Source organism: Lathyrus oleraceus, chromosome 2 (assembly GCF_024323335.1).
Source record: "Lathyrus oleraceus cultivar Zhongwan6 chromosome 2, CAAS_Psat_ZW6_1.0, whole genome shotgun sequence".
NCBI lineage: Eukaryota > Viridiplantae > Streptophyta > Magnoliopsida > Fabales > Fabaceae > Lathyrus > Lathyrus oleraceus.
In genome coordinates, this window is record NC_066580.1 from 116,736,467 (window position 1) to 116,752,345 (window position 15,879).

At 41.4% G+C, this 15,879-nt stretch overlaps 3 protein-coding genes across 3 annotated transcripts; all 3 read left to right on the plus strand.

Moving 5' to 3' along the window:
* Nucleotides 1-4,108: 4,108 nt before the first annotated feature.
* On the plus strand, nucleotides 4,109-6,167 carry LOC127122174 (uncharacterized). The gene is made up of 2 exons (XM_051052556.1): nucleotides 4,109-5,625; nucleotides 5,876-6,167. Exons 1-2 carry the CDS (start codon nucleotides 4,109-4,111, stop codon nucleotides 6,165-6,167), a joined length of 1,809 nt encoding a protein of 602 aa, XP_050908513.1.
* A 543-nt stretch (nucleotides 6,168-6,710) lies between these two features.
* Nucleotides 6,711-9,138, plus strand: LOC127122175 (uncharacterized). Its single transcript, XM_051052557.1, has 2 exons — nucleotides 6,711-8,349; nucleotides 8,894-9,138. The coding sequence occupies exons 1-2, from the start codon at nucleotides 6,711-6,713 to the stop codon at nucleotides 9,136-9,138; spliced, it is 1,884 nt and encodes a 627-aa protein (XP_050908514.1).
* A 5,089-nt stretch (nucleotides 9,139-14,227) lies between these two features.
* Nucleotides 14,228-14,539, plus strand: LOC127121217 (replication protein A 14 kDa subunit B-like). The gene has a single exon (XM_051051788.1). The coding sequence runs from the start codon at nucleotides 14,228-14,230 to the stop codon at nucleotides 14,537-14,539; it is 312 nt and encodes a 103-aa protein (XP_050907745.1).
* The last annotated feature ends 1,340 nt before the right edge of the window (nucleotides 14,540-15,879 follow it).

The window sequence follows — 15,879 nt, forward strand, 5'->3', positions numbered from 1 at the left end:
TGGTTTTCCACCCTTATGCATGATATGCATGTGAACAGTGCACGAAATTTCATTTGATTTCACTTAAAATTCTGTTTTGGAGCCAATGGTGGTGGTGGAATGCTTAAACAATGCACCAAATTTAAATTTCATGTTTTCCCTCCAAAAATCCAATGAATTATCAAATGCTCATGTGAATATAATTTGTGCAATGTAATGCATGATTTGGAAACTAGAGGTCAAAAGGAGAATTTAGCAAAAAGAACCACTTGAATTGGAGCTTTGGTTGGAAAGTTATGCTCATTTGAATCTCCAAGTACACTTTGTCATGTTTTGATCATATCTCCTTAACCACACATGAGAAATTGATGATCTTGGACTTTTTGGAAATGGGAGAGAATGATCTACAACTTTCATGTTCAACAAAATTTCATTAGAAGCTTTCTTGATGATGTAATCTTGAGTTGAAGTTGGGTTAAAACCTTTTCCATTTTTGGCAAAATTCAAATTATAGGTCACTTTCTATTTTTGGAAAGTTTTGACCTGACTTTAAATTCTTCAATGTTGATGTTTGAAATGTAAAATGAGACTTGTTTGAACATGAATGAAGTATTTCTAATCACTTCCCACCTCCAAATCCACTGTTGACTTGGCGGTTGACTTTCTAGGTCTTCAGTTGACCTGACAATGTTCTGATGAAATTCAAGCCTCTACCATTTGGGATTTTGCTTCAAAATAACATCATGGTTCATATGAACTCTTGTGAATGATTATGGGGTCCAAATTCTCAAGAATGGCCACCATCTATTGCTCAATGACTGCCTTTGACTGCTTTGACTGTTGATTGCTTCATCTGTAAGGCAAAGGTTAGATGACATATTTTTGTACTTTTGGTTAGTGATAAAAGGAAAAGCAATGATATACAAATGCAAAACATGCTTGGTGATCAAGAACCACTCTCAATAAGATAACCAACCCACAGGGAAGGAAGCAAGGTGCACAATGATCCTTGAGGCAATGAAATGATATGATATGATGCCATGAGGGATCTTAGGGGCAAAATTGGGGTCTTATAGATGGTACCGGTTCTAAGACCGGTAGTGATGAGAATTCTGAGTCCTTGGAGGGCTAAGTTTGTTTTATTTTTCATGTTATGTTTTATTCTATTGTATTTTCAGATTTGTAGTATTTTGGTTTTGGTTATGTACTTTTGGGGTGTTTTGTCCCCCATGCACATTTTGAAATTTTTAAGTAATAGTTATTGTTTATGTTTTTAATTTGTGTGTTTGGTTTTAATTTCTTTTGTTTAAATTTTTGGTTGTTGAGTGTCAAATCTTCTAGATTGGTTGCTCCTCAAAGAAGTATCCAATGAAGGTGCATCCGAGCTTGGATGGCAATGATAAAAATAAACAAGCGAATAATGCTAAGCTACATGGTTACCTCCGGTTAGAATTTTAGAATGCATTAAGAACTTTACTCTTTTCGTAATTGAATATTGTTCTTTTTGCAACATAATTGAATGAATGATTCATCTAGGACTTAAAACCACAAATTGTGAGGAAACCTCCATTGTACACTTAAATGCTGGATTCTAATAAACTTTGTTGATTCATTTGATTCATGCTTGGTCTTTTATTATTGTAAATTTGTGGAAGCAATTAGAAATGATCAAGGCGCTTGTTTTCTTATGAGCACAACCAGTTCCAAATACAACTTACCCGTGAGCAGAGAGAGTATTCGTTAACCCCTTTGAGCTTAAACAGTTGAATCTCAGCTTGAAATAAAGCGAGATGTCAAAAATCTTTTTTCTTGAAACCCGGAAAATTTTGATAATTGTTCTTTTTCCGTAAAAAGTCAAGAGCATTCACTTAGGGTAAGTAAGAAATAAGTTGGGGAGAACGAAACTGAGAATCGGTAAGTGCCACAACTCTTGAAAAACCGAGCAAGCATTGAAAAAAAATTAGAAAAGAGAAACATTGTTTTGTGAATACGATGTGAAAAGAAAGAAAAAAAAATATAGAGAAAATGAAATGCATGCTTGCTTGGAAGAAAAATAATGAAAAACAAAATTGAGTTGTGAAATAAAAGTTGTGAAGGTTTCAAATGAGAAACAAAGGGAACGAAGTTGAGATGTGTGAGTAGCTTGTACAGTGAATGTCTCTTTTGCATCGGCAATTTCGTTTTCAATGGCCTTAGAAATGACCCTTGTTTGCTAACCTAACCAAGCTACAACCGGAAAAGTCCTTAGTGATCTTCGTGCTTCCGCATTTTCATTTATAATTGTTAGACATTGTATGAATTGAATTGTCTTTTGCATCATTTGTTGGAGAGAGAGATTGTCCCCGCGGTTGCAAACGCGTAATTTCTTCAATTCTTATTCGAAGAGGAGAGATAGGGTGATTCATTCAAGATAATATTGTTGTGGATTGTTACATGTTTTACATTGCTATAAAGTTTTAGTTCTTGTGTAATATGTTATTCTAACCATTGGTAACTTGTGTCTAGTTGATTCTCTTGTGTTTGAGCCGTTTTATCAAATATCAGAGAAACCTTTTTCTTAAAGCAAATCCTCTTGTCCTTCAAGAGGCATACTTTTCTTGAGGATAAGCAAGAATCTAGTTGGGGAGAGTTGTTAGATGCCCAAAAGTGCTTATTTGAGCTATCAAATGTGGGCATCTTTCACTCCTTTTTGTCGTCAAAGCGTTCGAAAACGCCTTTGTTTTTGATGATTTGTAATACAATGTTAAAACGATCTTGGTACCCTTAATTTGTGTGTTATTGTGCAGGAATTAAGCATGAAAGAATAGAAAACAAAGACACAAGAAAGTTGGCAAAGGGACCAAGAAAGGAAGCATTCACCAGCATGCTCGCTAGGCGAGTGCTGTAGCGAAGTGCTCGCTAGGCGAGCACCCAGCGAGCTGCTAGCGAGCATCCCCAGAATTTTATAGTAGCAAATCAGCAAACTCACTGTGGCGAAGGTGGTAGCGAACGCTCCCAGATTTGGGCAAATTCACAGCTAGCACTTGCTCGCTAGGCGAGCCACTAGCGAGCTCCCAACGAGCAATTCCAATAGCAAAACCATCTAAACTCACTGGAGCGAAGGTGGAAGCGTAGGCTTCACCTAGCGAAGGTTTCTTCGCCTAGCGAACATGCAATCTGGACTTAGATATTTTTCTGGACGCAGGTGCCTCAGGTGGCCTATTTTGGGGCTCGCTAGGCGAAGCATTCTGCTCGCCTAGCGAGCATGACAGCTCAGACAGCAATACTATAAGTAGCAGGGGCTACTTTTTGGAAAAGACCATAATTTTTACTTAGGTATTTTCTGCATTTTCTTGGGATCATCCTTGTAACCTAGAAACACATTTTCTTTATTTTTTCTTCATCTCTTAGCAATATTCTACAAAAAGAAGGTGGATTCCCATCCAATCTCGATTCTTCGACTCGGATGTTGATCAACCTTCAACCGAAACTTGTTGACCAAGCTACCATGAAAATGAGTAGCTAAGTCCTTCATTTTGTCAAGGTTAGATGTAGATGATCATAAGCTTTGTGTGTATATGTGATGATCTTCATTTGTAAACTCTTTAATGATGAATGTATGGCGAAAACTTTGTTTTATTGATAACTCTTTGTGTTGGTTTATGATCGAGAGATGTTTTCCAACTCTTTACCTAGGTTTTCATCCAATCTTGTTTGTTAGCTAGAGATAGTAATGAATGATTTTGTTCACCATAAAGTTGAACCAAAAAGTTGTCATTTTGATAGATTGTGTGAGAGATCAACAATGGATCAGAATGGGAAAACCCATAATGTGTGTTAGAGATAAACACATTGGGAGGACTTTGTGAAATAGTTTATCATCTAAAGGAGTTTATGAGTTTTGTTGATCGAACATATACATGCAAAGTGATCGTCGAACCCTAACTTTGACAATACTTCTCAAATAGAAAAACCAAAACTTTTACCGCACTTTCTTACACTTTTATGCAAGCTACCGTGACTAAAACCAGAAACCCCCTTGTTACTACGAGTTAAGAATTAAAACAACTGTCGAACGGCGGTGATATCTCACAATCCCTGTGGAGACGATAACAAAAACCCGACACTCTAACCCTATTCCAACATAGACATGCTTGAAATCCCGTATGATCCCGTACGAGTACCTATCGAGATCCCCTATGATCTGATTCCAGTGCCTGCTACAGCATACCCGATCACACCACTTGTGATTACGGTCCCTGCTCCGTTCGCTTTTGATAATACAAAAGTAGTGCCATGGAATTACGACTCGAAGGTATTTCTATATGGGCAAGAGGTGAAAGAGGAGCCCACTAAAACTGAAGAAGCTAGTGTGAATATCACTGGAGCCGGGGGCATAACCCGTAGTGGTAGGGTATTCGCACCAGCATCTCCCGCGGGTGGTGTTGATCAAGGAGCCTCAAACAGAAACCCTAGAAAGCAGGTGGCAAATGATGATGGTCGAGGGCCAAATACGGCAGAAAAGGTAAATCCTAATGATGAAGTGGAGGAATTTCTCCGCGTTATCAAGAAAAGTGACTACAAGGTGGCTGTTCAACTCAATCAAATGCCGTCGAAGATATCCATGCTTGCACTCTTGATGAGTTTAGAGGCGCACCGAGAAGCTCTGATGAAGTTCTTAAGGACCACACATGTCCCTCAAGAGATATCAGTAAACCAGTTCGAAGCTGTAGTGGCCAACATATCTGCAAGTAGTTGTCTAGGGTTCAATGATGATGAATTGCCACCTGAGGGTAGAAATCATAACAAGGCGCTCCATATTTCCATCGAATGTGTGGACATAGTCTTGTCCAGAGTATTGGTGGATACCAGCTCTCCGTTAAATGTCCTACCCAAGAACTCGCTTTCCAAGCTGACCATCGAGGGATTGGTGATGAAGCCTAGCTCACTCATTGTGAAAGCATTTGATGGGTCAAGGAGAATGGTAATAGGAGAGGTGGATCTCCCCATGAAGATAGGGCCTCACATCTTCTTTATCACCTTTTACGTGATGGACATTTACCCCGCCTACAGTTGTCTCCTGGGACGTCCATGGATCCATTCGGCTGGCGCCGTAACCTCAACCCTACACCAAAGGTTGAAGTTCATGATTGGAAGCAAACTGGTAGTGGTGGAGGGGGAAGAAGATATAGTTGTAAGCCATTTAGCATCGTTCAGGTATGTCGAAGTGGGAGGAGAGATTCATGAGACTCCTTTCCAAGCCTTCGAAGTAGTGAACGTGGAGATGACACCACCGGTGAACGTAGCTCCGGGCGCAGAACTCCCTATGACTTCATGGAAGGATGCTAAGACTATAATCCAGGTTGGACACCCCGCAGGCTGGGGTAGAGTACTTGATCTGCCTGTAAACAAATACCGATCTGGGTTGGGGTTCCGTGCTCACCAAATGACTCAGAAGCCAAACATTGCCGATGTGAACAAAGGGCCGATTCCCACAATACCAGACACTTTCACTAGTGCGGGGCACCTCGGAGATGACTCCGTATGTGTAACAGAAGCAGAGAGCAGCCTGCCAGAAGAAGCATGCCTCGTGTATCAGAGGGCTGATGGACAAATACTCAACAATTGGACTGCCGTGGATATGCCAGAAGTCACCTTCATTGAAGAGTAATTTTCCTTATTTTGCTTTGAAAGCTCTGCGCCCTGCCCAAGGCGTAGAGTAAAATTATAGGGCCCCCCATATTTTCAAACAAAGTTTATCAATGAATAAAATAGGCGTCTTTGCATTCAATTTGTGCTCTCTGTCGTTCATTTCTTTGTTTTGTTTTATTAGCCAAAAAAAATATAATATATGGCAACATTTTTCGTTTTTCGTCTTTTCCGTTCTACCATCCTAAAATAAAACATAATCATGCAGATCCGCGTCGAGTTCCATTGATAATCAGACTGCTATAGCCCAATATGACTTCGATAATCCTATTAACCAAGCTGATGAAGGCGGTGAGGAAGATTGTGAACTCCCCGAAGAGTTGTCTAGGCTTTTACAGCAGGAATCGAGAGTCATCCAACCGCATCAAGAGACAGTAGAGGTTGTGAACCTCGGGTCAGAAGAGGAAAAGAAAGAAGTTAAGGTAGGCGCAACCCTCAATGACGAGGTGAAAGGAAAGTTGATCGAACTCTTGCGAGAGTATATGGATGTATTCGCCTAGTCTTATCAAGATATGCCGGGGCTAGATACGGATATTGTGGTGCATCGATTACCTCTCAAAGAAGAATGCTCCCCGGTGAAGCAGAAATTGATAAGGACTCGTCCTGACATGACCATCAAGATCAAAGAAGAGGTCCAGAAGCAATTGGATGCAGGTTTTTTGGCAGTGGCAAATTATCCTTAGTGGGTGGCTAACATCGTACCGGTGCCAAAGAAAGATGGTAAAGTACGCATGTGCGTCGATTACCGAGACTTGAATAGGGCAAGCCCTAAAGTTGATTTCCCGTTACCTCACATCGATGTGTTGGTAGACAATACGACCCAGTTCTCGGTATTTTCCTTCATGGATGGGTTCTCTGGATACAATCAAATAAAAATGGCACCAGAGGACATGGAGAAGACCACGTTCATCACCCCTTGGGGCACTTTTTGTTACAAAGTGATGCCATTCGGTTTAAAGAATGCGGGTACGACATATCAGCATGCAATGGTCACTCTCTTTCATGATATAATTCATTAAGAGATTGAAGTATATGTTGACTATATGACTGCAAAATCCCAAACTGAGAAGGAGCATTTGGTTCATCTTGAGAAAGTATTCGCATGGTTAAGGAAGTTCCGGCTGAGGTTAAATCCAAATAAGTGCACATTTGGGGTAAGGTCTGGAAAGTTGCTAGGTTTTATCGTGAGCCAACGAGGCATTGAAGTCGATCCTGACAAAGTTAAAGCGATACAGAATATGCCAGCACCGAAAAATGAGAAAGAGGTTCGTGGATTCTTGGGGCGATTGAACTACATAGCTAGATTCATATCTCACCTCACGACCACCTGTGAACCGATATTCAAATTACTCCGTAAGGATCAAGCAATCGAGTGGAATGACAAATGCCAGAATGAATTCGAGAAGATAAAAGAATACTTACAAGAACCACCGATCTTGATGCCACCTGTTCCAGGCAGACCTCTTATTATGTACCTCACAGTGCTTGATGGATCGATGGGGTGTGTTCTCGGACAACATGATGAGACGGGTAGAAAAGAGCATGCGATTTACTACCTGAGTAAAAAGTTCACAGATTGTGAAAGCAGGTACTCATTACTCGAGAAGACATGTTGTGCATTGGCTTGGGCCGGCAAACGCTTAAGGCAATATATGATGACACATATGACTCTCTTGATATCCAAAATGGATCCTATCAAGTATATATTTGACAAGCCTGCTTTCACAGGAAGAGTTGCTCGATGGCAGATGGCGTTAACAGAGTATGACATCCAATACGTCACACAAAAAACCATCAAAGGTAGTGTGTTGTCTGACTACCTGGCTCATCAACCAGTGGATGACTACCAGCCCATGCGCTTTGACTTTTCGGACGAGGACATCATGTTTGTCAGAGATTGGGGTGTTCTAGAACCAGAAAGGGGACCGGAACCAGGATCGCGATGGACGGTCGTGTTCGATGGAGCCTCTAATGCTCAAGGAAATGGAATAGGGGCAATCATCACCTCCCCAACTGGGTTTCATATCCCTTTCACTGCGAGACTATGTATTGACTGCACCAACAATATGGCAGAATACGAAGCATGTATCTTTGGGTTGGAAGCAGCTATTGACTTAAAGATCAAGATCTTAGAAGTTTATGGAGATTCCGCATGGATAATCAGCCAAACCAGAGGAGATTGGGAAGTTCGTGATCCCAAGTTGATCCCTTACAGAGAACATGCCTTGAAGCTGATACCGTATTTCGATGAAGTAACATTCCATCATATTCCCCGAGTGGAAAATCAATTGGTTGATGCTCTGGCCACCCTGGCTTCCATGTTTAAGGTCAAATGGAAGAACGAAGCACCTTCTTTCCAACTTGATTACTTGGACGAGCCAACATACTGTTTAGCGGCTGAAGAGGAATCAGACAGTCACCCCTGGTTCCACGACATCAAAAAGTATCTAGAGAAGCAAGAATATCCAGAAGATGCATCCATTACAGACAAGAAGTACCTTCGAAAGCTCTCAGCTAAGTTCTTCTTAAGCGGGGAAGTGTTGTACAAGATAAATTACGATTCGGTCCTGCTCAGATGCGTGGACAGACACGAAGCAGACCGAATCATAATGGAAATACATGAAGGATCCTTCGGTACATATGCCAATGGCCACACGATGGTAAAAAAGATCTTGAGGGCAGGTTATTACTGGATGACGATGGAGATTGATTGTCATCGACACGTCCAGACATGCCATAAATGCCAGATTTATGTAGACAAGATCCATGTGCCACCGGTTCCATTCAATCTCTTGACATCGCCATGGCCGTTCACCATGTGGGGCATCGACGTGATTGGGCGTATTGAGCCAACCGCCTCGAACGGGCATCGCTTCATCCTTGTGGCCATAGACTATTTCACCAAATGGGTGGAGGCAGTCTCGTATGCAAATGTCACGAAGCAAGTGGTGGCTCGCTTCTTGAAGAAGGAGATCATATGTCGGTATGGAATCCCTAATAAGATCATCACAAACAACGGGTCTAACCTCAACAACAAGATGATGAAAGAATTATGTAAGGATTTCAAGATCGAGCATCATAGTTCATCACCGTATCGCCCAAAGATGAATGGGGGCAGTTGAGGCAGCCAATAAGAACATCAAAAAGATCGTTTAGAAGATGGTGCGAACATACAAAGACTGACATGAAATGCTTTCGTTTTCTTTACACGGATACCGTACATCAGTACGTACTTCCACTGGGGCAACGCTGTTCTCGCTAGTGTACGGAATGGATGCAGTGCTACCTATCGAGGTAGAGATTCCTTCCTTGAGAATATTAACGGATGTCAAGCTGGATGAAGCCGAATGGGTGCAAGCAAGTTTGGATCAACTTAACCTCATCGATGAGAAACGCCTGGCGTCCATATGCCACAGACAGTTATATCAGAGGCGGTTGAAGAGAGCTTTTGATAGAAAGGTTCGCCCCTGAAACCTCGAGGTTGGAGACTTGGTGATAAGAAAGATTCTGCCTATTCATCCCGATCCGCACGGGAAGTGGACACCCAACTACGAAGGTCCTTATGTGGTAAGGAAGGTTTTCTCTGGAGGAGCTTTAATCCTATCAACCATGGATGGTGACGATCTCCCATCCCCCGTAAATGCTGACACAGTAAAAAAGTACTTCGCCTGATAAACCCGCTAAGTTGATCCTTAGGGACAATTTAGGCAAAAAAGGGTATCCCGGTGGACCATAAAAAGAAAAGGTTTAGGAAAAAATTAGGGATAAATCGAAAAAAGAAAATGAACCCGCTAAGTTGGTCCTTAGGGGCGACTTAGGCAAAAAAGGGGCAACCTGGTACACCGAAAACCCGAAAGGGCGGTCTAGGCAAAAGTTGGGGATTATATAAAGGCAAGTGGTGGCAGTTCGGGAAGGATCTTCGTACCCTGTCCTCATGAATATGGGAATTCCAGAAAGGGAGGATTGGTCCAGTCACTGCGTTCAGAAGCAAAGAAACGGGATATCTGAGGATATAAGGGCTATAGCAAGATGAGAACCCAATGGAGGCTTAAGTCGTTGTAGCTGTCTTTTCCATTTTTTTTCGCAATTACCTCCTTAAGGGATTGCTTCCTTTGTAAATCACCTGTTTCACAAGTTCATCATCAATAAAAAGTATTGTCATTGAGATACGCTCAGTCTTTTATAGATTTCTTTCTTTTTGTTTGCAAAGATGAATAAAACTTGTTAATAAACAATGCTTTGAAAATTATGGGGAAATAACAATAATACATTCAAAGCGAGCATGAAGTTGCTCTTCTGTGAGAAGTGTCTGAAGGATAATCACTGTGTCCAAGATATAGTGGCCTGGTCCATGTAGGATGTTCGACCCAGGAGTCTCGCCCTGGTTTAGCTGACTCCTCATGGAGAAAGATAGTTAGTCTGTTGGTTCAAATCCAGCTTGGATGTTCCGTAAGGCCCAAGGCTTACTCAGTGCTATCCGTGACCCAGGAGACCGTAATGTTGGGAAGTCAGATCCCCGTGTCATTTCCTACCATGTCGTCTGGCCAAAAGCCTGACCACGCATTAGTATTGCATATATAACAATCATGCATTACATAACATTGTATCCCTGAAAAGGACGTAGCATATTCCATCAATATGGAGCATTACGCCACACAAAATAAACATGCATAATTGCATAAAAGTCTTTCTCGAAAGCGTAAAAAAAGGCATAAAAGAATCCTCCGTTGAAACATTCTTCCTCCCCAGTTGCGAATAATCTCCTGAAATCCCCGAGTGGTATTCCCCGCAGGTTTTTTTTGAAACTCCCCCTGAGGGTGCCTTTTGCAAATACCTTGGAAATCTTCAACCAGTTGCCTGGGAGGTCCCCATTTCTCTTTCAATACCCGTCCATGTTGATCTTCAACCCTCTTCCATATCGATTTACAATACTCGTCCGTGTTGTTAACTGGTTTCACTACTCGTCCGTAGTGATCTTCTGCACTCGTCCGTGCTAACCTGTTGCAATACCCGTCTGTATTGATGTACAACACTCGTCCGTGTTGTTACCCTCTTTCAGTACTCGTCCGTATTGCCCTTGAACACTCTTATGTGTTAATCATTTAATTGTCGATACTCGTCTATATTGATCGTCAACACTCGTCCGTGCTGATACATCCTATTTCCATACTCGTCTGTATTGATCGTCAACACTTGTCTGTGTTGATACCTTCTTCCAATATTTGTCTGTATAGATCTTGAACACTCATTCGTGTTAATCATTCGGGTTTCAATACTCGTCCGTATTGATTTCCAACGCTCGTCCGTGTTGTTACCGTATTTCAATACTCATCCATATTGATTTGTAACACTCGTTCGTGCCAATCATTTCATTTTCAATACCCGTCCGTATTGATCTTCAACACTCGTCCGTGTTGTTACTTTTTCAATACCCGTCCATATTGATCTCTAACACTCGTCTGTGTTGATCATTTCATTTTCAATACCCGTCCGTATTGATCTCTAACACTCGTCCGTGTTGATCATTTCGTTTTCAATACCCGTCCGTATTGATCTCCAACACTCGTCTGTGTTGATCATTTCATTTTTAATACCCGTCTGTATTGATCTTCAACACTCTTCCGTGTTGATCATTTCTTTCAATACTCGTTTGTATTGATCTTTAACACTCGTCTGTGTTGTTACCTTTTTTCAATACTCGTCCGTATTAATCTCCAACACTCGTATGTGTTGATCATCTCATTTTCGATACTCGTTTGTGTCGATCTCCAACACTCGTCAGTGTTAATCATTGCATTATCGATACTCGTCTGTATCGATCTCCAACACTCGTCTGTGTTGTTACATGTCCACACCCGTTCGTGTTGACCCCCAGTGAAGTCGCCATCTTTCGACACTCGTCCGTGTTGGCCTTCTTTCTTCAATACTCGTCCGTATTGATCTTAACACCCGTTCGTGTTAATACCTACTTTTTCCCTACTCGTCTGTGTGGATCCCTGACACTCATCCGTGTTAATCTATGTCACCTGTTTGTGTTAACCTCAACGCTCGTTCGTGTTGTTAAACCATTCTTGATACTCGTTTGTTTAGTATCCATCACTCGTCTGTGTGGACCTCACCCTCCTTCTTAGCCTTTTGCTCGGAAGACTTTTTCTATTACATAGGAGCCGTTGCTACCTGTTGTGCGAGAAAATCGTAAATCCCAAGCAACACGCCTCCGTTGGTTTTGCAAACTCCCGTTTCTTTTACCGTCACGGGATCCTGCGGGAATACCCTGATCACTTGTCACATGCCAAAACGTGATAGGGGGTAGAAAAAGAAGAAAAGAGAGATGAAAATAGAAAATGGAAAAAAGAAAAAGCTTAGAGAAAGACTAAAATAATCTATCATACTGCATTAGCATGTGGCATATGTCATGCATACCCAACTACCACGTAACAGTCTGATTCCCAGCAGCTGCCCTGCACAAAGACTAGCTTGTTCATCTCACATATCCTAGTGAAGAAGACCCTCCTCGTGACCTATCTTCACATAGCTTTCCATTTGTTTCGCGTGGGAATTTTTTTCGATATTCTAGTATTTAATCCCCTCCCACCTCGATTGTACGGACGCCGTTGCTATCCGTACATTCAGGTTCAAGAAGATTAAATAGGGGCAGCTGTCATACCGCAAAATTTACCCTACCCTTCACCATGATTATATAGGTCACTAACCTAGACATTTTCATATCATCATGAGCATGCATTTCATCTACATAAGCAAGGTTCAACACAAGAGAGAAGTGACTTGAATTCAGAGCTTTATGCTTATACCTAGTGGAAGCTAAGATTTCTCAGCAAACTTGGGGTGGCCCCAATCCAACCCTAGCATGGAGATGCTTGGGTATTATGTTTGTATCTGGTGTCAATGGTGGCTTCTTGAGGGAGCAAAACCCTAAGTTATGGGTCCTCACTTGGTCATGGATCCATAAACCCTAATCAGGTCAAACTCATATTATGTGGCCTTCTAACCCTAATTTCAGCTGGCACATCATCATTCATGATGCTTGATCTCCTTGCTTGATTAAATTGCATTCAACAACTTCTTGTTCCTGGTTCATTCATGTGGAGTTCTTGGTTGTGTTTCTATTCACCATGCTCATGATCATTGATTCTAGTGTTTGGTCTATGTAGGTTGTAGTTCATGGCACATCTTGATCCTTTATAAGTCCTTTATTTCATGATTGTCATTGGAGTGTCACTCATGATTAGTTCAATGTCATATCCATTTCACTCTATTCCAATACATGTTCAAGATCCATTTATTCATATAAAATAACTTCAAATTCATTTCAAGAGCCATTTAGTTCAAATACCAATCCAAGACCATTCAGATGGGGAAGTGTCATTCATTACATGATCATAGAATGGGGAAGTGTCATTCATAATCATGGTATCCTACCTGTTGCACGTCCAAGGCCGAATCCAGCTGCATAATGCATGACAGTAGACTGCATATGGCCTGTGATAATACCTGCAAAACCATACAAAATGTGCCTTGGAATGTCGCGAAACGTAAGGCAATACCCTGCTGGAATGCAGTGGGCCAATTAGATCATGAATCCATACTAACAGTCAACATATGTTATGCACATTTGATTATGAACCTAAGGTTGCGGACAGTTGCAGAATGACAGAAATTTTTACCTGCTGCAGACATGTGCTTGACTTCACATCCATAAACACCAAGCAAACCTCGAAAGGCCTGATGTAAGATAGCATGTTAGCAAATAGCAAGCCAAGGTGAGCCACAAACCAGGATTCAAGACAAGTGATACCATGTAAGGTAGAGCAGTCATGAATTTCTATCAAGAGTATAAACAAGCTTACATACCATGAAGTACTGGAGCATAAGTTGTCGAATCTGACCAAGTCTAGGTCGTGAAGCGTGATACCTGCTGCAAGGAAGCTGCAACATGCTTGCAATCTTGCAGTAATGTATGGAAAAGTCAGCCTTCACATTTATGGTACCACAATAAACTTAACAGTGGGATAATAAACCAGGACATCAATGAGTAAAAAGATAGGATCTTGGATTTTGCCCATAGTGCAAGACAACCCAACTGAGTCGCTTTACAAGAACCCTATGCAAGCAATCAGCAATTGGAACCTTTCGCCAAGACTGAATTGCTCCAAGCCCTGAGACAAGTGAACTACCACATCCAGCAGCCTACCTGAGTTACCGGCAACATCTACAACGTCCAACATGAGCCAATCTTATAGCACATTAAAAAAATTGTCAATACTTTGCACCAAACCAAACCACACAAATTAATAAACCTGTAACAAACCATTTCACAAGCCTGTTGCAGACCTGCTATGCCGATTGCGCTCCAAAGGTTTCGGAATCATCAAAAAGGGTTCGCTTGAATTCAGATACAACATCAAATGTTGAATTGACCAAAATTCCTGGAAATATTAAAGTAAATCAGAAGTGCAAAGAGCAATGGAGAAAGCTACTTCATAGTCAACATGAAAATAAACCAATTCGCATTGCAGATTGCAATTGAATCAATCTAAATATGGATTCATTAAGCCCTGCCGTCTTTGTCAATATGGAACTGTTACCCTTCTGTGTTGGAAGAAGGGTTCGTACAGTGATACAAGTCGTGCGATCTAAGGGTTTAGTTGTCATTGGAAAATCACCGGATGAGAAGCAGATTATTGTAAAAGTATCACCTGATTCACCCCTACCATCTCCTCTTACAGCTTTTGTAGAAGTTATTGGTATCGTCAACAGTGACAAGTCCATCAAAGCTGAGTTATGGACCAACTTTGGGGATGAAATCGATATGTTCAGCTACCATAAGCTTTGTCAGCTTGCAAATGGATAATTCAAACACTTGTTCTTGTGATTTGAATTTACAACACAACCTTATCTGACTATACAAACACCTCTCTATCAGATGCAAATGGAGGATTCAAATACTTGTATCAGTGGGAAAAAGTGGAGGCAACAAAACAAAGCCCTGTCATCAGATGGAAACACGATGCTTGAAGCAAGACCATTTCAACACAGATGTAACCTGCAATAAGGCTTCAAAGCCTAACCTTTGCAGTCCCTGGCTTTACCTCTGTAGTGCAAAGAAGACGATGTGCAATACCAATTCCATGACAGCATGTGTCCTGCAAAATTCAAATCAGGAATCATCCAAATAACAATCCAATTCAAATCAGTGGTCATTCAAGCAACAATCCAGTTATTGAATACAAATCAGTTTGGTTCAATAACAGGTATCCACAATTGGATCAAAGAATTGGAAGCAAATGGATTAGAGAATTGAACTTGTGGCAAATCCCACGTGATTTAATGACTTAAAGCTCACCTTCACATAGATGCCAGCTGGACGATTCAGATTTAACTTGATATCCAATTCTCCAAATTGCCCTCTTGGATAAAGCTATATAAGAGGCAATCATTACCAATCATTAGGGTTCAGACTTTTTTCCCCTCATTCGAAAAAGCATTGTGCAATCGCTTCCCTCCCACCTTCAGTACACGCTCATTTTCCATTGTTGTGAGAGCTTCATCACTCGAAGCTCTACACGGCAGAGCTAAGCCACCGCCACCGCTGGAAACTTCAAATCTTGAAGATCATTATCGCTCACACGCTTCCAATCCGCTTCAACATTGCGAGAAGAGGAAGAGAGGCGCTCAGAAGTTGTGCTCGTGACCTTCGTCATTATCGTCTCCATTTCCGTCGTCGCCTTCGACAGGTAGTTCTTAATCCATATGCTTACACTTTGATTCATTTGCCATGATGATGTATTGGATTGTAGATGCTGTTATTTGTCACCGTTGCATAATCTTTTGCGAACTTCTGGTAGAATCTCCATATGAGACTTGAGAGCATTTCTGCTTGTGAATAAGCGCGTTTGAATAAGCGCTTTTCTGTTTCAGTTTCATTTTTGTTACCTGCTTACAGTAGCCTTGTAGAGGCTTGGATCAGGCCCAAATGGAATTCGTTTTGGCACCTCCAACCCCTAGCCAGTACACCACCCCCGCGATTGGGCCTAACAACTGAAGGAGAATTGCGGTACAAAACGTAGCGGAAATTAAAATTTTCTCCTTTAGAGATCCTTGCGAATGGTCATGATCAGTGATAGAATATTTACCTCTTGTGAAGATTGAAACCTTTGGTGCAGATCTCTTGTGACAATCAAAACCTTTGAT